We start from the raw sequence: 26,079 nt of genomic DNA, 5'->3' as shown, positions 1-26,079 counted from the left end.
TAGGGGGGGGGGGTATGCTGTGTGTTCTAATGGCCCTGCAGAGTATTCAGGAATCTCAGTTAGTTTCACAAACTCAACAATAATTTAAGCATCCTGATTTTAAAAAACAGTACAACAGATCCACCACACCATGCAGTGTATGTAATAAAGTAATACTAAGTTGTTACTTAGCTTAACAGTACCTTGCACTAGGGGGAGACAGAGCACTGACTTCTGCAGGTTAGTTTATTTTTTGCCAACATTCAGCAACTACCAACCTCACAAAGTAAACAAACGATGAGTAACGCTGCAGAGAACGACAGATAACCAAAGCTCGGGTTCTCACCTGTCGTAATTATCTCTCCTCTTGCTCTTCTTACTGCGACGAGCCATCTTGCCTTTGTGTTTGGTCTTCCGAGCTGGACCCACTTTGATTGACGTGTTCTCAAGTGCTGTGGTCTGAAGCGCCACCTTGCTTCCACTCTGCACATTTAATAGGGAGCAAAGGATAATTAATCTATGTTACCAACACACACACACACACAAAAAAAAAAAGCAACTTAAGCTAAAACTGAATATCAAACACAGTTATAACCTGCCACAGCAGTGTGAGTGAGTTGCTGTACCTTCAATAGCAGTTCTATCATCTCAGGGTGGACCAGGCCTTGGACAGACTCTCCGTTCACGTGGGTGATGAGGTCTCCAGTGCGGAGACCTGCCTGGTGAGCTGGGCTGCCCTCCTCCACACTCTGTTAAAACAGCATCACAGTGAGTGTGAGGAGATTATGTTGAGCATTACAGAACCACATTTTTATACCTCTCTTCTGTCATCATACTAAAGCACCTTACTTCACATGGACACATGACATTTAAAACGCCTGAGGAAGAGGAGTTAAAGCGGTGTGTTTCGTTAGACCGACACAATTTGTATTTGTGGCGACACCCACCGACACCATGTGATGCACCGTGTAGACGTCGCTGTCGCCCATGTAGACCCGGATGGCCTGCAGAGTGAAGCCGTACTTCTTCCCTGATGTGTGGATGACAATGGGAGGCCTCAGGCTGCAAGGGCTGAGCGACAGGTCCCGGCTGGGGGAGGAGTCACGGGACGAAGGGTTGGAGGACAGAGAGCGTGGGGAGATGGGACTGGGCTGGAGGCCGCCAGGCAAGTCATCTGAAACAAACAAGACCATTTCCCTATAAATATGTCGACTGAACAATACACAGCTTTCTGGCTCAGAAAGGCCTTTTATTTAAGTTGTTGTGCTATGAATTAAATATTAATAGAGCTACGAATATATAATGGTTTTTGGTAAATGTTCCTGACCATATAAATTAGAGGTGTATTTGCATGAATAACTAAAGAGTTTCAGTTACAGTTCAGGCACTTCCATTATTACTTTCTAAATATGGGCCTGTTTTACTTTCACGATTACAAACAAAAGATATTACAATTTTGTTCATCCATTTCCGTCTTCTTATTGCCACTGAGGTGTTGATGATAACCATCTGTACCTGTAGTGATGATAAGAGACAAGGCTGAGATGGAGGCCGATTTGGGAACCTTCCCACCACAGGGAAGCCTCTGTCTGTCCGGCGTCTCCAGCTGGTTACCGAAGCGCCGGGGGGCGGTCGGGTCCTTGGGGGACGAGTGTTTGGCCCCAGTGCTGTTGCTGCGAATCCTGATCCTCCGAAGGTTCGACACAACCACCTCAGCTGCAGGTATCATAGATTAAAAAAGGTAAACAACATGTCGATATTATCAGTGTTCATGCCTCTAACAAAAGCACCGATACACGTTGTGAACAGAAAAGTCAAAAACATTCATTCAGTCTGGATTTACCTTCATCGTCAGTGGAGAGGGCAAAGCGGGGCATCGTCTCCAGGCTCTGGGTGCTGCTCATCACCAGAGGACTGGTGCTCCTCTCAGACTGGGAGGAGCTGGAGGAAGCCCGGGGGCGAAGGCTGCAAACAGTCAAAGCCCAGTTGAGTGGGTAAATCAACTGGTACAAGAGATCACGCAACACAACACCACACTGTGTCTTGACTGCTTGCTGCTTTTACACAGCAGCAGCAAAGTGCTAAACAAAGAAGAAATCAGCAAAAAGCCTTAAGATGACCTCAAAGCACTGAAGAAAGCTGTGACAGAAATAAAAGCAGCTTATGATATCGCTTGTGCCTACCTGGCCATGCGTCCGGCATGTGTGCGCTCCACGCCGCCCTCTGCTTGGCTCAGGGAGGGACTCAACCCTCCAACGTCCCCACGGTCCTCCTTCTCCTCGCTGTGGCTGCGGTCAGAGGAGAAGCTCAAGTTGGACGGTGTTGCCAGATGTTCTGTGCTGCTGTAAACCTGAAAGGTTAAAACAGAAGACGGGTTGTGAAACAGAGAGCTGAGCTGAGTACTGAAGAGCTTTCCGATGATGTAATGCACCATCTAGCAGCACTAGAGACCCTCCACTCTTTGATAAACACATGACTTTGTTATCTCAATAGCATAACAGTGAGAAGCTATCTAAAGAGAATCTGGTGTAGCTTTAAATAAACATTGTAAATGTGCATAGACATATAGCTGGAAGTTTCTTCTGTACCAAAAGGGCTGACCACTTTTTGAACCTCCAAAGCTTTTTGTATTCCAACACGTGGCCCTTACCTTGCTGAAGCGATGCGACCAGGAAGAAAACTGTCTGATCTCCAAGGAAGACTCTTCATCATTGGTTTCTTCATCTTCGTCAGACGCCAAATGATGGTAACGCTCTGAACGAGCTGAAAACGGGAACAGGAGAAGACACTCAGATTTTCAGAGAAAACTGTTTGTTTGAAAATATAATAGAGAACCCGGTCTGTAGAATTTCCATTTGTCAATTGTGATACATGTGTGCATCACAATAGAGGACTATGAACGCTGTTCACTGCTGTCACACTAGTAGATACAGCATTTTGGTCTAATGTGGGAGAAAACCCACTCCTTGAGCCTGAAGTCAGCATGTGACCTACTGTCAAAGTAGCTGGTGTCGTCCTCCGCCTCCAGCTGAGGGATGAATTCAGCTTTCTGCCTCAGGAGTCCATTCCAGTCCAAACCCAGGAAGAATGGGTGCTGTTTGACCTCTGAGGCTCCGCCTACAACCACACAGTCAATCAAATACTAAGTTTTACGAGATTGCGACTTCAATGACACTCAAGAGGCAACATGTATTTAACACAAGGCCTAAAATATATATACATACACAAAAAAAAGATTCATACGTCTATCTCTTACTTAGAGTATGTCCAAAAAAATCTAAGGTAAACTATAAACTCTTACATGTGTACTTTATTAAGTTTATTAATACAACTGTATTTCGTAGAAAGTCCCCATTTCAATTTCCCTCGAGCTACAAAAAATTTGGATTAAAAGAAAACATCCTAATTTTTCAATATCAGCCTGTATCAAACACCCTGTGCAGCTTTTTAATGCGTTAATCAGCAGTAAACTGAGCAGTACCCGTTCCCAGTCGGTCTAAAGGACTCTGCCTGAGCAAGCGGGTGATCAGATCCTGGGCATCAACTGGTAAAGCATCGTCTCCTTCTGGCCAAATGATTTCATCTGCAAGAAGAAGCGGAAAAACAAACTCGATAGATCAGCACAAATAAAAATCACAAAACAATGACAACATAGCTTCTTAAGGTGTTGCAATGCCTGAAATGAAAGCCCAGTTTTAGTACTTCAAAAACAGTCAACTGGCACTAAATTATTTCCATATCTTGGCCTTTGACAAACAACATGACATGATGCAATGATACAAAGTTGTGAATTTAAAATAAGAGATTTTTCTATTTCCTCCAGGTTTGGACCAAAGTCATTGTCACAAGTAAGTGCAAAGTCCATCACTATTTGTCCCAATGATTGATTTCAGCACTCACCACTGACAACTTGTCCAAAAAGCTCTTCAGGAGTATCTCCAAAGAACGGAACGCAGCCGACCAGGAATTCATAGAGGATGACCCCCATCGCCCACCAGTCCACGGGCTTCCCATAGCCTTGCCTGAGGATCACCTCCGGGGCAATGTACTCCGGAGTGCCACACACCTGCACAAGCATACCAACACAGGTGAGTTTTGAGGGAAAACAAACAACTGCTTCCATAATCAAGTCGAGTGACTCGTCTTACATGGAAAACTATGATTTGTCTAATTTGTTTTACCTTCGAACCAGTCTCACCTGTTTATCTACAAACTCTCTTGTGTCTTTCTCCATGTGACCCTCGCACAGGTTGGTGGTCATGTTCATCAGGCCAATTTTAGACAGGCCAAAGTCCGTCAGCTTGATGTGGCCCATGGATGTAATCAACAAACTGTTGGGAGGAAAAAGATTTTAAAAAAATCAATGAACAACAAGAGATGTTGTACTTTACTTTTGAATAGCCAACACGTTCAATGAATTCTGCAAGCAAATGCAAGAACCCAGATTGAAATAGAAAAGGAGAAAGACTAAAAAAAAAAATCTGGACTTTCTAGGTGTCTTATCACAGATCAGATCTCGTCTGTTTAGTAAGTAAATCATGTTTAAAGTAAGAATACTGGGTCATACTCGGTACATTTCTAAATGAGAAGCCAGTAGTAGTACAGGAAGTGCTGGTCCTTGTTAAAACCATACAACAGGAGTAAAGTTGGTTTGTGTTCTCACTTGTCAGGTTTGAGATCCCGATGCACAATACCATAGTTGTGCAGGTACTCCAGGGCCAGGACTGTTTCAGCAAAATACAACCTTGTCATTTCTACAGGCAGTGGGCCCATGTTCTTGAGCAGGTTGGCACAATCTCCACCTTAATGAAACAAAAAAAACATGTGTTCATTTGCATGGATTAATTATTCCCTTTTTATCTATATTACCACCTGTGTAAACCGCTCTAGATTAGATAGAGCCAAATGTCTAACCATAGATCATTCACAGCAGTCTTTCTGTACTTTACCTTCCACATACTCCATGACCATGCAGAGGTGACGTCGTGTCTCAAAAGAGCAGAACATAGAGACCACAAAGGGGTTCTCGGCAAAAGTCAGGATGTCTCGCTCCACAAAAGCCTGCTGGATCTGGTTCCTCAGGACCAGGTTCTGCCGATTTATCTTTTTCATGGCAAACCGTTGGCGGGTCTCCTTGTGACGGACCAGATATACAGCCCTGTCAAAAACACCACGAGGCACATTAACACACAATTCTTCACAACAGTGAAAAGGCTTCAAGAAAACTTTAAGGGATATTCTCATTGAAAACATGGGCTGAACACAGGGTTGAAGTTTGGGTGAATTTCTCACTGGCTATTTACAGATTGTAGAAATGTAACTTTTACTTCTGAGTATTAAGATTCCCTTCACCTTATGCTAGTTCAACCCACGACTGCATTGATGGGATATCTCTGCATGAAATTGCCTTTGCTGTGGCACGATCAAACCACCGCCACCAGTCTAGCCAAAGGAGTCACGAATCTCTTTGTCTATTGAGCCGCAGTCAAAGACTAAGCCGACATGCTGCTGCATAATTGGTTGAAAACCAAACTAATGTTTTTTTTAGAAGAGGCGATATTTTGGATGTTTGATCGAAAGAAGGAAATAGGTTTCAAGACAATTATACATAATGAATGAATGTAATGAAGCTGCTACGGTGTAATTAAAAAGGTTGCATGGAACATGTAGCTTGCAGTAGATTCAAGGAAACTTTTTGACTGGTGTTCAAGTTTTTGTAGTCATTAGTCTGAAATAACAAAATAAAAGCGTGCAACAAATCTTTTGGAGAACTAATAAACAATGCCACGAAAGAACGATGAAAACGTATACAATGGCCCTTTGTTCTTACCCGTAAGCTCCATTACTAATGAGTTTGATTGTTTGAAAGTCACTCTCAAAAGGTTTCCTTCGAGTCGGTGTCAGCGTCTGTGGGGCCTTATTCTACAGAGAGGAAGCAGAAATGTGAGGGCTAGTGGCTATTTATGGGCAAGTTAAAAATGCAACACAATAGAAGCGATACTGTTATTATAATGATTAGGATTGTTACGGTAGAATCGAAAAATCTAATGTCCCGAGATGCATTAAGCACAGCAATCAGTGGTGGCTAAAAAACTATTTAGGAACATAAGGAACGTGTAAGAAGAAAATATGCGTTTAGAGTTCACCTATTCTTTTAATTTCTAATCTCAAATATATCAAATGCTGTCCACTCCAACAGGTCGTCAGTAATAATCAAAGTGAAAGTTTACCTCCACAATACCGTCTGTTTCCACTGTCACTGAAGGACTGGCTTCATACTGTTCAAGCTGTACCATGTCTAGAAACAACAGAGAGAAAGGCAAAGAACCTTCATCTCGCACCATCAACTCTTCACACACAGTGAGGACATTTTCGGTGAACTGAAGGTTGTCATTGTAAATGTTATCTTTCTGCACAGAAACTGCTTCCTACCGGCTGTTTATGTGAAAGTAAAACTTTCAAAAGAACTGACTGAACCTGAATTTCAGGCTACGACAGTGTGAACAATGTGTGAGATTTCTCTTTATGACAGAACTCCTTTACCTTCTAATGGGTCCCGTGTCAGACCCAGCTGGCTGATGATGTAGCGCGGGATGTCCGTCTTGATTCCCTGGCCGACTTTGGCGTGACCCTCTGCTGCCTCAAGTAAGTGGTAGAACTCTTCGGGGTCAAACTCCTGTCAAAAGCAGCCAAGTCTCATTAATGCGGACTGGCCGAAGATAATATCCTGACAGACTGAACTCAAAGCAGGAAACAACTGTAGTCTTAAAGATGTTCAGCTTCTTATCCGAGAGGTTTTTGATTTATAGTCATCCCTTTAGCTGAATGACAATTAATAATAATAATAATAATAATAATAATAATGATCAGGTCTGTATCCAGAGTCTGTGATCCAGAAGGTTAGTGAAGTTTAAATCAAAATGTCAAGAGAGTTAGTGGTATTAGATATTGGTAATTGTAATACCACAGGGTTTTTGACAGGTTGGGCCTATCCCAGTTTAAACCCGACACCAATTTCATTTGGATTTTCCAACTATCAACGTACAGAGGAAACGAAAAAAAGAAGAAGATATTTTTGGGTTCTTTCTCGGAAGTGAATGGAATTCTACTTGGGATGCTCAAAGCATTACAAATATAGATTTAGGAGCTCAACAATATGTTTTTGCAAAGACAATGTCCCAATTACTTTTGGCTAATTCATATAAGTCAATGAGAACTGTTATCTACTGACGGGAAAGCATAGTTAAGGTTTAGTCGTATTATCTTCCTTTCGGAGATCATCAGATTCATGTCCACTTTCTAAAGAGAATTAAGGTCAGCACCTCATTTCAGTCTGACTTCATGGTGAACTGACTTCTCCTTGTTTCAGTCACAGTAATCTTATTTTTGAATTAAGGGGAGATGTTCTCCTCTTCAGCTTACCAGACACTCCAGGAGGCGAGCTGGCCGTGAGATTATGATGAGGATCTTCCTCACCAAATGGATGATGATGGCTACCTCCTCGCTTTCAGAGCGCTCATAGGCCTGACAAACAGTACGGAAAAAGAGGGACAAAAATGACAAGTTTATTTATGCAACCAAGGAACCTTTTCACAAAACACCCAAGAGAGAGAAAACACTACAACACAGATTAAAAGCCATACTTTAAAATCAGAAAAAAAAACAAGCATAGATTCATAGATGATGATGTTGAAGAAATACGGTGCCGTTTCTGCACAATTTGTTACAATGTGGTATTAAAATAAAATTGTTACAAATAAAAATTGTAATAATAAATATTTGTAATATAATTGGAAATAGAAGTAAAAGAGAAAAAAAAAAAAAAAAAAAAAGGGAAAATGGTGATTTCCATGTTGGCAGACTTTGAGATGTGTGATAAAAGATGGCATGTATGCATCATGGAACATCTACAATACAAAATGAACATACACTACAATGTGTATATTTTATTATGCTAATTAAACTGTTACAAATACAAATTGGGTTGTGCAAAAAGGGATGCAAACCACCTTTGTCATCAGGGCTTGGTGGTGTCAGTGGAAAATAATTGATCAAAGAGGGGAAACACTTTCCAAAGCCTATTAAAAAACAAATGTGTGTCACAGGAATCTTTTTTTTTTTTTTAAAGGTTAAACCACGTGTACTCTTGATGAAGTTTCTGTAGGTGGAACTCTTCAACATTACAAACGGTGTGCTGTAAAGTGTAAGCAGTAGAACTGTCGCACACTTGAGAAAAGCAGCTGAGGTAACAGGCAGGTAGGCAATGACCGGAGGTTGACAACTGAAAGTAGCTAATTCGTATAAAAATTAAGAGCCACAGAGAATTTAGATGACTGTAAATGTATTGTAACATGGCACACAAAGTGAGTCTTGAGGTGTATGTGTGTGTGTGCGTGACAGCATTTGTTCCACTGTACGGGAGCAGACGTTCAGGTGGAGGTACAGCGAGTCGGCCGTGCCTTCTGTCTGACAGCTAGCAGAGGAACAGGGGAAGAAGGTTGCTATAGAAACTAACATTTCTCACAACACAGAGAAGATCTGTGACAAAAGCGCCTCTCACCAACACGGACAATTTCCACAACCAGATCTATTTTGTGTGCCTTTAGCTATCAGACGGTTATCGATTGCACATTTCACCCCAGCTCAATCGATCCCCTTTCATAACTTCATCACATCCGAGAGTCTGTAGCAGCTTATCAGCCGATGCTTAAAGCTGGAGTGTACAATTAAATGAGATCCTTTTTTTTTCTTGCCAACAAACGCATACTATTTGAGCCATATCATCAGTCCTGCTGGACCCGAATCAACTAGCTGTTTCCCCCACCTCGTGAAGCAGCTTCTCCAGCTTCTCCTGCAGCTCAGCAAAGTAGCGGGAAGTCACCAGGCCCTTCTGGGACTTGTCCAGACAGTCTCTAACCAGCTCGACCAACTGGTGCTGGATGAAGCCCAGCACCCCGTCAGCCAGCGGGAGGGAGCTGTCTGGAGAGCAGTGGGTGATAATCTCGAACAAGCGCTCCTCCATCTGGGCTGTGGCCTGCAGGGAGGACAAGCACACAAACACACAGTTAAGGCATTTAAAAAAGGACCAGTAATTGTGATTTTTACTCTCTGCAGCACCAAATGTCCATAATATTTCTGTTGGTGGATCATTAGCAGAGAGTCCATCCGATTAACTGGAAAAAGAGCAATGTGCAGTGTCTTTGCTACACAAATGTTCGACGGTGTTCTTGCGCGCGTACCTTTGGAAATCGTTCTCTGTAAACATGGTTCATCATGACAATCTCATTATCAAAGGAGAAATTCGATCGTCCGGGGCTGCAACAGAAACAAAACAACAGATGAGTAAATTGTAATTGATCAACAAATACAACAGTCCACTGAAGTTTTTAAGAGGCCAACATCTACACTTGTATTTTATTTCTCAACCTGACCAAAAGCAATATTGTGAGCCAACATTCGATGCAGCAGCTCTTAAGGTGGTAAAGCTACAATTTCACTGTCAGGTTTTAATGTTTCGAAACCAACAGCAGAGGTTTCTGGTGGCCAAACAGTGTGAATCATCGACATCACTCAATTAGTCATTTACTGCAACACCATTTCAGTATTTAGGCAGATGAGACGGGTGTATTTAAAAAAAGAAAAAAAAAAGAAAACCTTGCTTGATGAAGCATCACACAGAACAGATGGTGGGAAAACCTATCACATGCAAGCAGGCTCCCTAAGCCATTTTTTTGTCATGAAAGACGCCTCTGTTGGACTAGATGGCTGCTGCCCAACACACACTGCTGCAGCTTACCGTGGCTCTCTGCATCAGCCCCCCCCTAAACCACCCCCACCCCTTGACTACAGTTCAGCAGCTAGATCCCTGAGGCGCTCTGTTAGCTAGCATTGCCCACGCACGGCACACCATGGTGCCAGAACACAGAGCACTCAGGCATCGCACAAACAGCACAGAGCGGAGCCAACAGACAAAAGTTGTCAAAAGCACACAGCTCGGCAGTCAGATCTCCAGCAGCCTGCCGGCCAACAGGCATGTTGTAAACCCATCGGAGGCACTTCAGACGCCAAATGCCGTGTTTGCTTGTGAACTTTTCATGGTCATACTGAAGCACAGACATGTTGACATCTAACAGTCGATGTAATAATCTAAATCTTTGGCTTTGGCAGCACATATTTTCTAAAATGAAATCGGGATTAGCCACCTGAGGCTCCGAGACCGAGGTCGCATGACGGTCGAGGGCCGCCCGTCCTCGTCCGTCATGCTGTCTGTGCTGCGGAAGTGTTTGAAGAGGAAGTGCAGCTCATCTTGAGTCGGCTGGTAGGGAAGCTGGTGAAGACGCTCCTGGGAGGAAGAGGAGGACTGCGGAGACAAAGAAGGATCCATCGGTTGAGAAAATTCATTTCTACATTCAACAGGTTAAAGTCTTCACCTTCATCATTCATAAAATAGTTGTCAAGAAGTGAAAGGTGACCTAAACGCCCTCTCCGGACAATATTTAAAGTATTTCTTCCAATAATGAGGCATCGTTATTTACAGGAATAAGTCACTGTCCCTGAGGCATTGAGTAAACTCTTTTCAAACTGGACAGGACGCTGTGTACATTGCCAGCACTCTGTGAAATGTTGAGGCCCATGTGTCCTAAACAGAAGAGGACGAGAGGGACGGCATCTGTGAAGTCTCCTTCTAATGCCTTAGAATAAAGAGGGCAGTGAGGGCCACTGAAGAGCCCCATTGTCCCCACTGACCTCTGGGTCTGTGCCATGGTCAGGCCCATAAACGTCTTTATAATAGCTGCACATGGCCGACTTTCAACCACTGCAAACTGTTCATTTGAATGTTTACTTTACTTGGAGTAAAGTTCTGCTCTGAACAACATTTTTGACATGTATCCTCCCAAAAAGTATCAAGTAACTGAGGATACAAGCTTTTTGAATACCAAACAAAAGCATCAGATGTGTTGTGAGGTTTTATTGAAAAACTGTGATAAAATAATGTCACTTTAAGTATTTAATCTCATAACTATAACAGCGAGGGAACACACACACACACACACACACAGTACTTCATCTCCTCATTAACATGCACACACACAGACTGCGTGTGTAATACTTCTAACACCGAGTTCCACAGACTGAGAAAATGACTAATTCAAGCAGATGATGGAGGAAAACAATTAGCGGTTTGTCATCGTGGACTTGGCGTTCGCCGTCCCTTATTGCATAAACGAATGTGCTATTTGGACTGAGCGGAGTGTTAGAATTGCCTGGCCATCTATCGACCGGGGAGGACGGCGACATGTTTTGGGATCACTTACCGACACAGTGGAGCTCGGCGGGTTGGTTCCATAGCCCGATGAGGGGAGGGATGCCAGGGACCATCTCCGGCCCTCAGCTCTGAGAGAAACGGACATTTGGTTACATAAGCCTCAGCAGCAATGGCATTAGATTGCATTTCACATGTGAAACTCATTACATAACAGGCGACAGAGGAGTCCTCTGGCTACAAGAGCGTGAAATTAATGTCCTTTTATTCAAATCATATATAACACGGTTCGGTGGCAAGCTGTACCCTCACTTAAAAGGAGACATTTTCTAGGAGAAGATAAAACATGAAACACAAGCTTTAAAAGCCAACAGACGGGGTGAAAGAATTATTAAAAGAAGCTACCTGTCGGCGCGAGCCAAGTGGCTGAGATCACGACAGCAACAAAGAAGAAGAGAAAAACAAAAGAAAGAATTTCAGTGAGTTGTGGGAATATTGCGCAAGTGATCCTGTGACCTCTGGCATTCAGCTGAGGGATTAGTACTGACAGTGTTGCCCTCCTTGCCAGTTTGCATTTGCCCAGATACAAGCAAGCAAACCAAATTAATTTGAGGATATAGTTTACATAACAGAGACAAATCTCCCCTTCAAAGCATTACCAGAGAAAGGATCTTCTCTCCAGTTATATATACACACACAACAGAACAAATCGAACAGCTAGAGGTTGTGTGTTGTAACAGTGCCATTCATCCATCCATCCATTATCTGTAAACACTCATCTTTTACAGGGTTCCAGCAGCACCATAACATTCAGGACTAAACCGTTTTGCTGTGAGAATGAGCAACAACTTAAAGAGTGGCGTTATAGACAACAAAGACCACTTCAATGAATGAAGGCTTAAAAAGCTGTAACTGCATCTTAACCGTGTCAACAATGATCTACTTTGGTTATCTCTAGGAGTTCAGTTTGGTCATGAATTTGAAACTGAAGAGCCTCATTGAACACCGACAAACAAAATGAATCAAGAGAACCCAATTTCAAGCAGCAATGAACAAAGTCACCGACTGTTCTGCAAGGCTTTTAGATTTTATTGCTGCAGCACTGCAGATGATGGGTGCGAGACGTTTGTGGCCAAAACGTGCTTATTTTCCTCATCACAATGATCATTTGTTGACATGTTTGCATGTAGAATTTTAGGTCCTAAGATAGGACTGTGAATGTTTATTGTAAAGTCAAAAGAATTAAAGATTCAAGGTTTAATTAAAGGCTGTCTTTCCTCTCGATAGTACGCTACTGAACGATGTGCTTTACACTACTTGGTGTCGTTTTTCTGGCTCGTTCCCATCGTACTTTAGGAAGGAGCACCTGGACTACTCAGGAGTTTTTAACAACTTTGGTGCCTTCGAGGCCTCACTTGTAGGCAACATGTGCCTGGAGCGAGACAAGCCTGTTGCCATTAGAACGGGGTTGAATGATGCGAGTGGGCTCCGGGGGTACCCTCTATCTAAGTGCACTCATCCTGCTGAGGAGCAGACCTGACAGAGAGACGGAGGTGTGAATGCTCCAGGCTGAGTCAGCCTCAGTCACCTTACTGCTGGTTGTCTGCATCTGTCCCAGCACGCACGCACGCACACAAGGAAGCTCTCAGAGTAAGGTTACGCATTGGGTTTCATTTATTTTAGATTTTTTTTAAATGTATATTTGGTAGAATAAGGGTTCAGTGTCAAATTACAATGATCAGTGGTTTGTAAACAAGAGCTACATTGACTCTTGATTCAAAACAGACGGTAGTTCCTGTAACTTTAACAACTCAACAGGATTTGATGAACCAACTCCCAAAATAAAAGAACTAAACGGTAGCCAGTATTTCCATGATATCCTCACGCTCTGTGTACTCACTCTGAACACAAGAACAATTTGCTGTTGGTTAAAAATGGTTTCCAAATCTTAAAAAATTATTTCCCAAAAAGCTTATTTATAGGGTAAATAAAAAATTGTTGATGGGTGTCTCTAGGAGACACTGTTAAATTGATTTATTTCCAAATAAGTAGTTCAATACAATTGCTACTGGGGCCTAACCTAGAGATCTTTGTGTCCGTGCACAGCAGGTGCTGCTGAACATGCAAATAAATGTAATTTGTCCTCAGGTAAGAGTACTATTTAACATATAAAAAAAAAAAAAAATTTGTATTTATATATGAATAACAAATCAATGTGCACTTACTTAAAAGGGCATTCCTATTCCCCCTAGAGTTATACATTTATCTCAAAGAAGCTTTGCTAATAATCATTACAAAATGACAGACTGCTGAATTAAGTGTTATTAATGGTTTAAAATGGTAAAAAAGTCGCAAATTATTTTTGATCAACCCCCCCTTGAGATTCCTTAAATGTGAAAAAACAATATATTGCTCCAGAATTCAAGCGAGCAGTGCTCACATACCTTCGGGCAAATGGGAAGTTGAGGCAGGCGCTGGTCGACACATTTCGTGGGCTGTCTAGAGGGCTGCTCGCAGCTGGAGAAGCAAAAGACAAAAGTTACTACCGGTACAATTCATAACATTAAAAATAATAAACTCATGAAAATAGAGAAGAGAAAACCACATGGTGTAAATGTTCTAGAAAGGATGACATCATGTCTAAATGTACAAACCCTCAATTACTGCAAAACCGGGCGGCTTTAACCAGCATCCCCAAACCGTCTTTATTCAAGGCCTGATCCAGAGTCTGGATGTCTGGGTCCACCAGAGACTGTGGTTCGTTTACATGCAAGTGGTTGAGCAGTACCGATTACAACACAAGAGAGACCTAATTACAGCCCTACTGCACTCTGCGATTACATAATCCTCGGCATGATTGAGTTCAAAAGGGAGCACGTCCACATACTGCTGGTATGAGGAGATCTTGAGCAAAACTCTTTTCATAGAGTGCAGCTGCTTCTCGGCATTAAGAGGCGGTGGACCGTCTGTGCTGTTGTTGATTCAGAAAGCTAAAGACAACAACCATTTAGACATGCAATCATTGTAATGCTTTCTGTACTTCCATTTCTTCAATCAGATATTCATTTTGAACATCTCCTAGTCCAAAGTGATAAGCTACAAATATTTAAGTATTAATGCAGACGGTTGGTCCAGATGTTCTGCAGAGGCCCAGAACCAAATTGCCGGAGCTCAACGCATGCCGCACTTTGTCCCTGCTTGGTGTTTTGGGCGTTAATTGCACTTTTCTTCGTGACAAATAATTTCTCATCTGGAGTACATCCATGACCAGGTAAGAAAGTTGCCAATTGAACCTACTTAATGTCACAAGGGACATAAACGGGATAGTGTCAGTATCAAACACGGACGCTGGTCTGGACTGATTTAACAGTATCTCGATCTGTTGTTAAACAGTACGGACATGCAGAAGAGTACAGACGAGTCCACCCTGCTACGTTTAAATAGCAAAAATTGTCCGACTGGTTTCACCAACAACCACCTGCTGACAGCTACATTGCTGACAGCTACATCGCTAACAACGCGTTCAGTACGGCAAAATAATAAATAAACGGGCTGTGTTGCTGTGAACATGTTTCTTCAGAGCACATTTTCATACGAACCCAAAAATATAGTGAAAAAGTTAAGTAAATGCCAACACATGATACTGCAGTTTTTTTAATATTTTGGGGCAAGATTTTGCAACATCATGCTAAAGATGAAATGTAAATGAGCACAGTGCTAGCCGGTATTTAGCTTTTATGTGCAGTTGCATCACTGTGATTGGCCAATGGGCCGTGTGTTTCCACATGACACTGCAGCCGAAGTAGAGCCAGCGCCAACGCCAACGCCAACACCGGTCAGGTTGGGGCTTGTTGGGCTTAAAGGGATACCAAGCATGGCAGTAGATCTTACCAGTGTGGAGTGAGAGCGGGGAAAGCGGCCGGGACAGCGTGGGCGACGGCGTCCCGACACCGAGGCTCTTCCTGTTGCTGCTGCGACAGCTGGAGCACAAACGGGGAAAAAGAGAGAGACGTCAACACTCATCTGCATCGCTCAACTAACGCTCTATGAAAATGTCTTTGTGGCAGTTTAAGCTGTTCTAACATCACAGTGGAATTTAAATTTAAATTCGAAAGTACGTTTTAGAGATTGCCTCACAGGTTAACTTAACAGCCTCCCATTGGTCACATGGGTAAACTAAGCTATGCAGGTTTATTAACACGTTTCTGTCTATTTTGCAATGTGAGTTGCAGTGTTTTTGTGACATTCATTATCTCTGCACCAATCCTTGTCCACAGCGACACAACCTTATTTTTCATCATAACTTTTCCCGGTTTTTCAAGTAAAACCTTTAAGTTGATATTAACAGCCTAAAGCGGTCACTCAGAGCACTGCGTCACTGCTAAAATGTTAGCATTGAGGGTATTTTCGCACTTCTTTTTATAACAGTTAAACTGAACTTTAAGACAATCTAGAAAGAAAATAACCTTGTGTGTTCCTTTAAGCCGAGCGTAATCATTTTGGTTCATCCAACCTATAATTACACGTTTGACTCATACAATTCTTCAGCTTGTATTTATATCTAAGTGTGTGTTTGTGTGCTTATTGTGAACAGCGGGCTAAGAACACAGAAGACATTTTATGACAGTGTAACAGAGGGCAGATTAAGAAGACACACCAGTCCGTCATCCACTAAAATGGAACTGTTGCACCGCACTGAACTAGCCTGAATAACACCAAAACACACCCGTGTGCCGTGTTTGTGTGCCGACCAGAAGTACGCTGGCTATAGACGGGGAGCAGTGGAAATAGGCGTGGATGTCCAGTTTTCTGAGCACTACAATTTGCTATCTTCACTTCTTATAGAAAAATCATACAAATATTCCCGTAAAATACTTGAGTTATTTAGAATTTCATACATTGTTTTTATCGTTTGAAGAAATGTATTTCACACAACATGGTAGACAAAGAAAGGCAACACATTAAGATCCTATTTGTATTATTTTAGTTCATTTCAATTTAGTTTTGAATAATTAATAAACAGGATTATTGCGGGTGTGTTGACAGACGTTTCTACTGCACTGCTAATAACAGGTCTTCAAAAGAGGGCAAACCAGTTTACACTCGGATGGATGCACCAGGTCATTAAGGGTGTGAATTGCAGCACACTTGGCCTGCAACACAGCCACCTTAACCGTGGGACTATTTTGGACTGGTACTCAAATGCGTCCCGTAAATCATCGCATCCAGCGACACACTACGGTCCGGTTGGTAGAGCTCAGGTTTCTGAAAATCCTCTGAACACTTGCAATTTCTGCAGCTAACAAAAAACACACACTTCCTGGGCTAGTACAGATGGGGCTTATGATACTTAGCAAGAATAACTGAGATTTATTTTCTCTCTGCCCACCGAGATTTAACTCCACTGATGACATTATTCCCGCCTTCAGAGCAGCTCTGCCTTGAGAGATGTTTATGTAACTAAAACCTTAATCTGCAGGCAAATGCATGACACACCAGCGTGGCCAATGTCAGCTGAAGAGGGAAAACTGACGAGAGCCAAAATACAAAGAGAAAACCTCCTGTCAACAGACTCAAGGCTGCGTGTACCGACAGCAGCTGCAGGACCAGCTTGAGCTACAGATGTCCAAGACTGTGTGTGTGTGTGTGTGTGTGTGTGTGTGTGTGTGTGTATAAAGGGCGGGAGGGAGTGCTAAATAATCCCTCTGATCCTGAAAAGAGGGGGCAAATTTTGACAAATGCCATTCAAACAATCAACGCAGCAGATTTTACTGTGACACCGGGGTGAACTGTTCTCAATAGCGCCGAAATTATTCATTCAATTAAATCGATTAGAAGACTTTCAGACGGTTAACCAACTATTTTGATAACACATGAATCGCTTATATCATCTTCTAAGCAAAAATGCTCAACATTGTCTTGTTCCAGCTTCTCAGATATTTGCTGTTTTATATTATATAACTCATATATTGAATATACTTGAGTTTTTGGATGGTTTGTTGGACAAAACAAAACATTTCAAGACCTCAGGCTCTGGGAAATTGGGATTTTCTGACATTTCAGACCACAAGATTAATCTGCAAAATAACAACACATTGCCTTAAGCTCTGTGAGAACCAGAAAGATAATAGATAGATTAATCAATAATAATAAAAAAATCATTAGGAGCCTGCCCTTGTCCACAACTAACTGGAGGACCGTCAGCTGTTATATGTCTCTGGCCAGTTCATTCATCCAGTGTGGTGGCCTCTGCAGGCTTTATCTGCAGCCATCAAACAGTAAACATGACAAACATTTAACCATGCCCTGCAGCCAGTAACTGTGCTCTCACAAATACCAACCACCAACACAAACAGAGACGTGCCACTATGGGCTTCACTTCATATAAAAAGACCGTTTCGTGTTTTTATATAATTCCCATTGGTGTGATACTGCGACTCCATCCACACAGTTGGCTTTATCCAAAAGGTCTTTATAGACCTAACAGCAAACAGCATTAGCTACTCTCAGTTAAATTATTTCCTGGACAAAAAGCTGTGCATCAACCCAAACTCATGATGAACCATCACAGGATTAACGTTGCCTCGAGCATTCAACAGAGAGGAGCTAACGTTAGCTTACGTTGGGAATGTTTTCACACAACGTCCCCATGAGAGCATCAACATTGAAAGCTTATGAAGAGCAGCTGCGACAAAAAACACGACAACAACAACAACAGACGAAATAAACCGTTTAACTAGCTCGTGTTTGACCCCCCCCGTATCCCAACTCTTGGTACCTTTTTGAGCGCTTCAGCAGAGATCCCGGAACAAAATGGGACTTGTTCTGGTTCGGCATCGCAGACCAGTGACTCGGATCCGACATACTGGAGGTGTTTTCTAAATGTATAACCCAGTTTCAAAGTTAATGGTGGTTTCAAAAGGCTGAAGCTCGGGTGTATGTGAAACCCGCTCCCCCCGCTGCTCCTCTCCCCACCATCGCCTCCTCTCCTCGGCGGTTCCTATTGTATTCAGCCTGCCTCGTGCGGTCCCAGCGGCTCTGGAGCTGCGTTACATCCTCTGCTCGGCTCTCTGGCCGCGGTCCTGTCCCCGAAACATCACCTCGACGCAGGTTTGTTTTGTGTTTATACCATTCACACACACACACAGCAGCACACTGATGTTTCGCCAAACACACGCTGCTGGCTGCGTGTGTTTCTGGAGCCCGATGCTGCGTTCAAGTGCTGCTCGTTCCCTCCGTTTAAGAATGCAACTAACCATTATTTATCAAAACAAATGCTCGTCACAATTTACGGCATTTTAGTGACACACGATGCACTTGGTTACGTCAGTCTAGTTCAAATGGGATGTTGCCGGTTTTTCCACACATTGCCAATCGATTTTTTTTATTACATTTAAATGTTTGGTCCAAGGGACCCTGAATCATTTTTTAAGATCAATTTAGACATTCAGAAAAGTGTGACGTATGGCGAGAGCAATCTTTACTTACGGTAGGCTATGAAACACTCTCTTTACAATTACCTCTTTGGTCACTCGTTCATACTAGAGTGTCAATTTCCTACAGACATTGAAAGCACCTTAAGATGTTGTTGGGTTGTACCATGAGGAGTCTGTTAGAGGGAGGATACTGGCCAAACGTATATACAGTGGTACATTCCAATGCACATTACACCTCTGGTGGTCATGAAGCCAATTTATACCCAATGTGTAAGTATTTAAATTTCATTCTATATCAGAACAAAAAACATCTTGCAGTGCACATACTGTAAGTGGAATGCTGTATCTGCAGCCACATACAAAATCAGAAGACGTTTGTTTTTATTTATTTGACTGAAACTCCAATTATACAAATGGTTGGTTGCTCTGCAAACATTTGATAGAGGTCAATATCTATATGTTGCAAGGAGTCCATCCTCAGATTCAAGTCTCTCACTTTTGTAATTGACGTACATATTACAAATCCAGGAAGTGAGAAGAACTGTATGTGTAACATTATAGGATTATTAATTGATTTGTCACCATTACTCTCAGGTCCTTTTTGTCCCCCATTCTGCAACAGTTCCAGTGTCTCACCAAGACTATTTGAGCCGTATAAATCCATCATCTAGACCCCTGTTTATATAAGAAATTAAAATTGTACAACAAATGCTCTGGGTCTATTTGTTCATGTGTGGGCTCTGCCATCAACAAGTCCCTGATATCTTGTTGTAACAGACAGTCCAGCCTTTCTTCTGACCAGGCCTTGACGTTTGAGGTGCATTTTAAATGTTTGGTTCTGTCGTATTTTGCAAACATACAGCTAATTATTTTTTAAACCCAGATTTAAACAATTACTCGTGTTCATTTGATCTCACTTTGATCACTGGAAGTCCCTCTTGTAGAGTCCTTCAGTGGCTCCCCTTATCATTTTGAATTCAGTTAAAAGTTACCCTCACATCTGCATGATCAGCTACGTCATGGTAACTACAGCTTTACATCAGCAGTAAGCCACTGAGATCATTAGGTCTTAGCTTATTAATTACATTGCACACAAAGCGTAAGCCTAAAGGTGATCGTATCACTGTTGTGGCTGCTAAACTGTGGAAATCTTTTCCTTTTTCTAATAAAAAAAAATTAAATGTTTTTACAGTATTTTCATGCCTTTTTATTTCAGACAACTGCTACATTAAGTTGCCATAATAATAAAATGCCAAAAGTGTATTGTATGCGTCACTCTCCCCATACACTTAATATGAATCCTGCACCAAACACCAGGCAGCACTTGTGTCATCTCTGTATTGATGCAAAAGAACGAACATGTTTCTAGATGGTGAAACAACACAGTACGGTCTCCAATGCAAAAACGCTGTGAAGAATGATGCCAACAAATGTGCAATCAGATTACTTAAGGCTGTGTAAACACTGAGTTGTGTTAAGGAATTCATGTTTATCTCATTTGATTTTTGCATTCCCACTAAAGATTTGCAAATCTTTCAACCCAGAAAATGGGATTCATTACTGTACAGTGTGTGGTGTGACACCCTAGCGCTGCTCACACATCCAGAAACATGCTGGATGCAGCCGCCTCTGTTTGCAGTGTTGCCTTCCTCCACAGCACCCAGTACCGTTGCCAAGCAACCCACATAGACTTAGAGACAACTAATAAATGACGGGTCTTCACTGGTGAAGCAGAGACACCTTTATATAGCAAAGAACAACTCAGACATATTGCATGTTTCCTTTCTCTCCATATTAACTCCATTTATATTCCACAGTTTTTCTGTTTTATCTGAAATTAGAAAACAATTGAGCAAATAAAAAAACACTGAGGTTAGCTGTTAATGTCAATGAAGTTAACATTACAATCACACCACATGGTCCATTTAGTTGCTGTCCTGGAGCTTTTGTTCATATCACACTGTGTTGCTCAGCAGATGGGATTTTGACCCAGCTTTCATATGTTCAAATGAGAACATCTTGTTCCTGCCATCTTGTTCTTGTTAATTCCTGACCCTGTTTCAAGGGTCAAGAATTTACTTTCAATCTTTTTTGATTATTATTTTCAATATCATCATTATTATTAGTATATTATTATTATTATTATTAGCAGCAATAGCAATAGCATTAGTATTAGTATTAGTATTAGTATTGGTATTATATTGGTATTAGTATTATCATTATCATGTGCCATTTTCAAAGTATGAATTTGGGGATGTAAAACAGTTAGTTTTGCGCAAGCAAGACTCAAATAGGAGTAAATAGTGGAGGACTACTGTTAGCAGCGGATTAATACACATGTTGTGCTCTAGTGCAGAGGTCTTCAACAGGGGGTCCGCGGCCCCGGGTACTGCAGGGGGTTCGCGAAATTGTTGGTTGATTAGACAATTAAAAAAAAAAAAAAAAAAAAAATTCTCTATACATGAATGTGTCCATTATTGTAATAGTTCAGTATTGTATGAAAGATAACAGGTATCTTTATGCATGGCAGTGGCACTAATAGGCCATCACTCATTTTCGTTTCCACATTTATGTTTAAAATGAAAACATCAATTTGAATAGTTTGTGTATATGATTATCATGCAATTGACAGACAATGTTGATATTGGCATTGGTATCAGCTGACAAGGTGTGTTTATAAATGGCAGTGGCACGGCCTCCCTACTCACTGTACCTCGCACATGTTTAAAATAAAAACATGAATATATGAACCTGTGTATTATTTGAATAGCTTAGTATTGAATGCACAATAAAGAGGTATACACGGTACTAGGCCCATTTAATATAAAACACAATTTTATACAATATATATAGTCGGGGGTCCCTGCTCCATCTCTCTATAAGTTTGGGGGTCCTTGGCCTGAAAAACATTGAAGACCCCTGCTCTAGTGAGTATTTGTGACAAACTGCTGGTTTATGTGGCATTGAATTCATGGTAATGAAGGAACTTCTCAACCAGTGCAAAGGTGTGGCTCATTTATGTGTTTTTGTTTTATGGTGAACTGACTCGTTGATGAGAAAAAAAAAAGGTACTTAACATGTTCAGTCCATAGAAACAGTCTGCGTGTGAACTGGCTGTCTTACCTCCAGGGATGAAGGGTTTGCAAGGGGCTGCAGGGACTGCAGGGGCTGCATGGGCTCAGGAGAGTGGGGCTCTGGCATGTGGGCGACAAACTGTAAGACAAGACATGTTTGCATGGATTAGTGCGCTGACTCAGCACCTCGGCACACTGGCCTCTGTCAGCCGCAGAACTTCGTCGAGGGTTAGAGGTTGATGCCTGCCTCTCGTTGACTGACACCAACAGCCGATGGTGACAGACACCGACTGTGGGCAGGGTGATGCTGCTGCCCCTCTGTGAGCATTGTTTGTTACAGGGTGGTCGGATGCAACTGGGTGCATCGGATTTGTCGGCTTCTAACCTCCTGTGAGCTTTTACACAACAGGAAGTTGGCAGCTGGGTGTCAACACACCAGAAAGGAAATGGCACTGAACATCTAATGCAACCTTTAACAGTGTTAGGGAGTGTCTGACATCTGGAAACACGCTGTATGTTATGATGTTGGGGCTTGACTTCAGATCCCCAAGAACAATACACATAGGGGGAGCCCTGCACAAAATAAATATTGTTTACCATTTCACATCTTAATGCTCGATCCCTGCACCAAAATATGCATGCTCAGCCATCCTAAGGGCCATATCTTCATGATGCTGACCCAGCGCAGAAGCTAATTTCTATTGATTTTCCTGCTCAGATGTAAGCTCTGCCTTTTGGGCTTCACAGAGCTGCTATTGTCTCAGTGCTGCAGAGGCTTCTCGGTGCTAAACACAGCACTACCAAAAGCACTAATGAATGTGTTGTCATAGTAATGCAGGGCGGACGGTAGGAAAAACAACTCCTTGCACAAAGACTCCGTATTCTGTAGTGTCGGCTCATAATTACACAACACATGCAACTCATTACGTTGTATTTCTCCCTCAGACCCCTAAACCAAAGCTCTCGACGGCGCTCGAGTGAGTAAACGTCCCGTCATTTCCATTTTTGCATTTCCATTTTGTGTAAACTGACTAGAAAGTCTCAGACTGAATTCTTGGTGACACTCGCACTGCATTTCTGATTTGCAAAGATGTTCAGGTCGTTCAGGTAGATTTTGAATATAAGTGCAGTGGCAGCTTCAACCTTTTGGTGGTAAGATAGCAGCAGGATTTAATGCCAAAATAACAAACATGGCAAGTTAATTTAAAATTGTATTCAGAAGTATCATCATATTCCAAGATATTTTAGTCACGTTGCTGCATAACGCTTACAGAGTAAATCTTTACGAAGCATGTGCATCTTGAAAAAATTTGATTGTGTACCTGAGTAGTTGCAAAGCACAACTTTCAGTAGCAAGTCTGAATACAATGTTATGCAGTGCTTGTCGTTTTTGCACTGCAAGTGGTGAAAAAGCCCATCCTGAAACCTACATCAGAGATCCATTTCAAGCAGATATGTGTCTGGACTAATGCATCCATCAAATAGCCACCAATAAAACCCTGAGGAGCCCCTTTCTCCTCGCTGCGCATGAATCCTCCTCTGTATCTCTGCGCGGGAGCAGCTATAAGAGCCTAAAAAGGAAATCGAAACAATAACAGCGCATGCTTAGCTGAGATCATCCACGGGGGAGGTAGATGGATGGATCAGAGAATGGGGATGTGAGGGAGCTCCTACGCCTTTTGGATCAGCATCTAGTGGGCAGCAGGTACCCCCCCTCCTTTCCCACAAAAAAGGGCTACATTCACGCTGGAGGTAGCGTGGGCGGACATAAGACTGCAGCCATGTCCTTTGATGGAGATATGGATTCACAGATTGCCAATTATATGGAAACAAAATATCGGTTCTCCTTACGACTGAGAGCCATTTGTCTGTCTTGGTGCTGTGAGGGGGAGCATGTGATTCATGCAGGAATCATGGACTTCATGTGAAGTTAAAAGAAGGAGATAACAGAGCTGGGAAAACATAAATCATCACTGACAGAACTTACACTGAGGCACAAGCGTTACCTCAGAAACTAATAGAAACATTCGGAAGGACAAAAGATCTGTAAAACTGAACAGTGTTCACATTGATATTCGAACTGCCTAAAACGTCAGACAAAGTAACTCCATCTCCACAAGTTGTCATTTGTGTCAGTGGTTTGGTTTTACAGGTTTAAACATGAATTGTGCTCACAGGTTCACTTCAAGGTTGGAAAGCTGGACTTCTCTACATCCAGTGAGTTAAATTATTTTAAAGATTAACAGACAGGCAGGGGAACAGTTTGAACTGCAGCGAGTTTTACTGAGAATACATTCCTGCATTCCTGTAAACTGAGAGTTGTTTACCAGACGATGAATCCTCAAGAATATGTCATCACCCTGGGAGAAAACTGAATCAACTGGCTGTTGTGGTCGCAGAGCTTTAGTGGTGGTTGTAATGGTTTGAACTGCAGCCGCTTTGTTGACACTTTCAATTTAATTCGATTCAATTTATTTAGTATTGCCCAAAATCCCAAATTTGCCTCGGGGGCACTTCAATACATTAAGAGTACACGATCACATACATTATTTCACTCTTATTATAACTTTAAATAAACAGCAGTTTCCTGTGACAGCTTGTGGTTTGACACCTGCACCAGAAAATGAAAGTAAAAAGCAGAACTTACTCCAGTGTCAGGGAGGGGATCTTCAGTTTATCTCGCCTCGACTTCATTCTTGCTGATCACCAAGCGGGGGGTTTCACTTCACAGCGCGGCACCAATCGGTCTCACGGCCGGCTTCCAGCCACTCATCGCTGCAGTGGGTGACTAAAAATAACCCATGAAACTGAGTATCGTTTACCAGCGTCTTCAGCGGATTCCGGAGAGATTTTCCGTGGGAATGGATACAATAAAATGCAGGTACATCTACACAACAAGCGACGCGCCCAGGCAATTTTTCCGCGTTTCGCCTCTTGTCCGTCTCCAAGGCGCACTAGAGATTGACTGCCACAAAACCGAGGGAGCAACGGGTCACCGCTAACCTCCATGTGACTGGTGGGAAGGGAGGGAGGGAGGAAGGGGGGAGTCTATACGAAGGGGTGGCTTTATCAATTTGGGCGATGGGTGACAGTCAACACAGGCGAGGTTGGGTGAGGACGAGGGGGGAAGTTGGCGTTGGGGCTGAGACATAATTCACAACCCAAATGATTCCGGCTTGTTTATTTCATATAACATAGTGTATCATCATATAGCTTACTGTAGACCTAGTATGTGTTTCTGTCATTGTGCCTTTTTTTCTCGCTGCGTATCCGCGCAACACCATGACACGACGCCAAAGTAAAAGTTTTCACTTGTAGGCCTACTGTTTGATGAGATGTCTACTTCATCGATAAATCCATTAGCCTATATTTCTCTCTGTGCGCTGAAACAAAATGAAGCAGAGTCGTGAACACTGGTAGGCTGCTGCTGGTCGTGATGAGGCTGGGGAATACCTCCGCTGGAAACCGTGTCAGCTGCCACACATGGTGCGTTTCTCACTCTGCCGCGCGCTGTGTGTGTGTGTGTGTGTAGGGTCAGCTTTTATTTTCTAACAGTGATGTACGCAGTCATTAATTGCGCAGATAGTTAATTTCCCCAGGGAATCACTGTGTGGGTGCGCGCGCGCGTGTGTGCATGCAGCGACCGTGTATGTGCTATTTAGCGCCTGCTTTATTCCCGGCTCCTCGGGACTGCGCGCACGTGCGGGCATGAGGTTTTTACACGTTTCTACAGCATGCCTGAAAGTAGATTTCCCAAGCATGTGTAGGAGTTTGTGTGTGTGTGTGTGTGTGTGTGTGTGTGTGTGTGTTTGCATGCTAGAAAGTCAATATTATTGTACTTATATTGCAGGTGTGCGTGTGTGTGTGCGTGTGTTTAAGGTCACTGTTTGCGCCTTTGTTTCTATGGGATGCCTGGAGATAAAGGGTGACACCAGTGTCTTCCTGGTTGCCAGGGAGCTGATGATGGTTTGTCTGGTTGCTTGTTCACTCACACACACACGCACACACACACACACACACACACACACACACACACACACACGCACACACACACACACACACACACACACACACACACACACACACACACAGTCTTCCTTCAATATGACTGACATTATACAGTGTATTTACTGGTTATATTAACCACTATGCTGAGTGTTTACTATGGAAATCTCTAAATCTTTCACTGCCTCGAATGCAATATTGTAAGTTTTACATTATAAACACTGATATCATTTTTGTTAGCAGTAATGACATCAGAAACATGGAAATTGTGGGCTTTGTCTGTATCTGAAACCACCTGTTGGGGGGGGGGGGGGGGGGGGGG

General features: G+C 42.6%; 2 protein-coding genes across 5 annotated transcripts in view; one reads left to right on the top strand and one right to left on the bottom strand.

The window, feature by feature from the left end:
- Positions 1 to 24,781, bottom strand: part of mast3b (microtubule associated serine/threonine kinase 3b) — a 29,623-nt gene extending 4,842 nt beyond the window's left edge. The window contains exons 1-26 of one of the 4 annotated variants that reach the window (XM_031859391.1): positions 24,400 to 24,781; positions 21,802 to 21,891; positions 15,134 to 15,222; positions 13,687 to 13,759; positions 11,648 to 11,668; positions 11,295 to 11,373; positions 10,182 to 10,339; positions 9,219 to 9,294; positions 8,804 to 9,013; positions 7,402 to 7,503; positions 6,523 to 6,655; positions 6,210 to 6,277; positions 5,810 to 5,901; positions 4,929 to 5,137; positions 4,643 to 4,781; positions 4,178 to 4,310; positions 3,880 to 4,045; positions 3,461 to 3,562; positions 2,974 to 3,096; positions 2,630 to 2,742; positions 2,163 to 2,329; positions 1,823 to 1,944; positions 1,495 to 1,695; positions 927 to 1,153; positions 606 to 728; positions 326 to 462 (exon numbers count right to left, since the gene is read on the bottom strand). In XM_031859391.1, coding sequence (XP_031715251.1) covers positions 326 to 462; positions 606 to 728; positions 927 to 1,153; positions 1,495 to 1,695; positions 1,823 to 1,944; positions 2,163 to 2,329; positions 2,630 to 2,742; positions 2,974 to 3,096; positions 3,461 to 3,562; positions 3,880 to 4,045; positions 4,178 to 4,310; positions 4,643 to 4,781; positions 4,929 to 5,137; positions 5,810 to 5,901; positions 6,210 to 6,277; positions 6,523 to 6,655; positions 7,402 to 7,503; positions 8,804 to 9,013; positions 9,219 to 9,294; positions 10,182 to 10,339; positions 11,295 to 11,373; positions 11,648 to 11,668; positions 13,687 to 13,759; positions 15,134 to 15,222; positions 21,802 to 21,891; positions 24,400 to 24,446 — 3,200 coding nt within the window. In that variant the 5' untranslated portion in view covers positions 24,447 to 24,781. Of the gene's footprint in view, positions 1 to 325; positions 463 to 605; positions 729 to 926; positions 1,154 to 1,494; positions 1,696 to 1,822; positions 1,945 to 2,162; positions 2,330 to 2,629; positions 2,743 to 2,973; positions 3,097 to 3,460; positions 3,563 to 3,879; positions 4,046 to 4,177; positions 4,311 to 4,642; positions 4,782 to 4,928; positions 5,138 to 5,809; positions 5,902 to 6,209; positions 6,278 to 6,522; positions 6,656 to 7,401; positions 7,504 to 8,803; positions 9,014 to 9,218; positions 9,295 to 10,181; positions 10,340 to 11,294; positions 11,374 to 11,647; positions 11,669 to 13,686; positions 13,760 to 15,133; positions 15,223 to 18,020; positions 20,772 to 21,801; positions 21,892 to 24,399 lie in introns of those variants that run through there. The other 3 variants (XM_031859392.1, XM_031859393.1, XM_031859394.1) reach the window with 3 other exon arrangements.
- The window catches only part of LOC116390105 (uncharacterized), a 14,691-nt gene continuing 13,031 nt past the window's right edge, over positions 24,420 to 26,079 (top strand). The window contains exon 1 of the transcript XR_004213142.1: positions 24,420 to 24,633. The gene's annotated coding sequence lies outside the window, so the exon portion shown is untranslated. The remainder of the gene's footprint in view (positions 24,634 to 26,079) is intronic.

This window comes from Anarrhichthys ocellatus, unplaced genomic scaffold (genome assembly GCF_004355925.1).
Source record: "Anarrhichthys ocellatus isolate YVR2014 unplaced genomic scaffold, GSC_Weel_1.0 scaffold22, whole genome shotgun sequence".
NCBI classification, from domain to species: domain Eukaryota; kingdom Metazoa; phylum Chordata; class Actinopteri; order Perciformes; family Anarhichadidae; genus Anarrhichthys; species Anarrhichthys ocellatus.
This window is presented reverse-complemented; position numbering and strand designations above follow the sequence as displayed.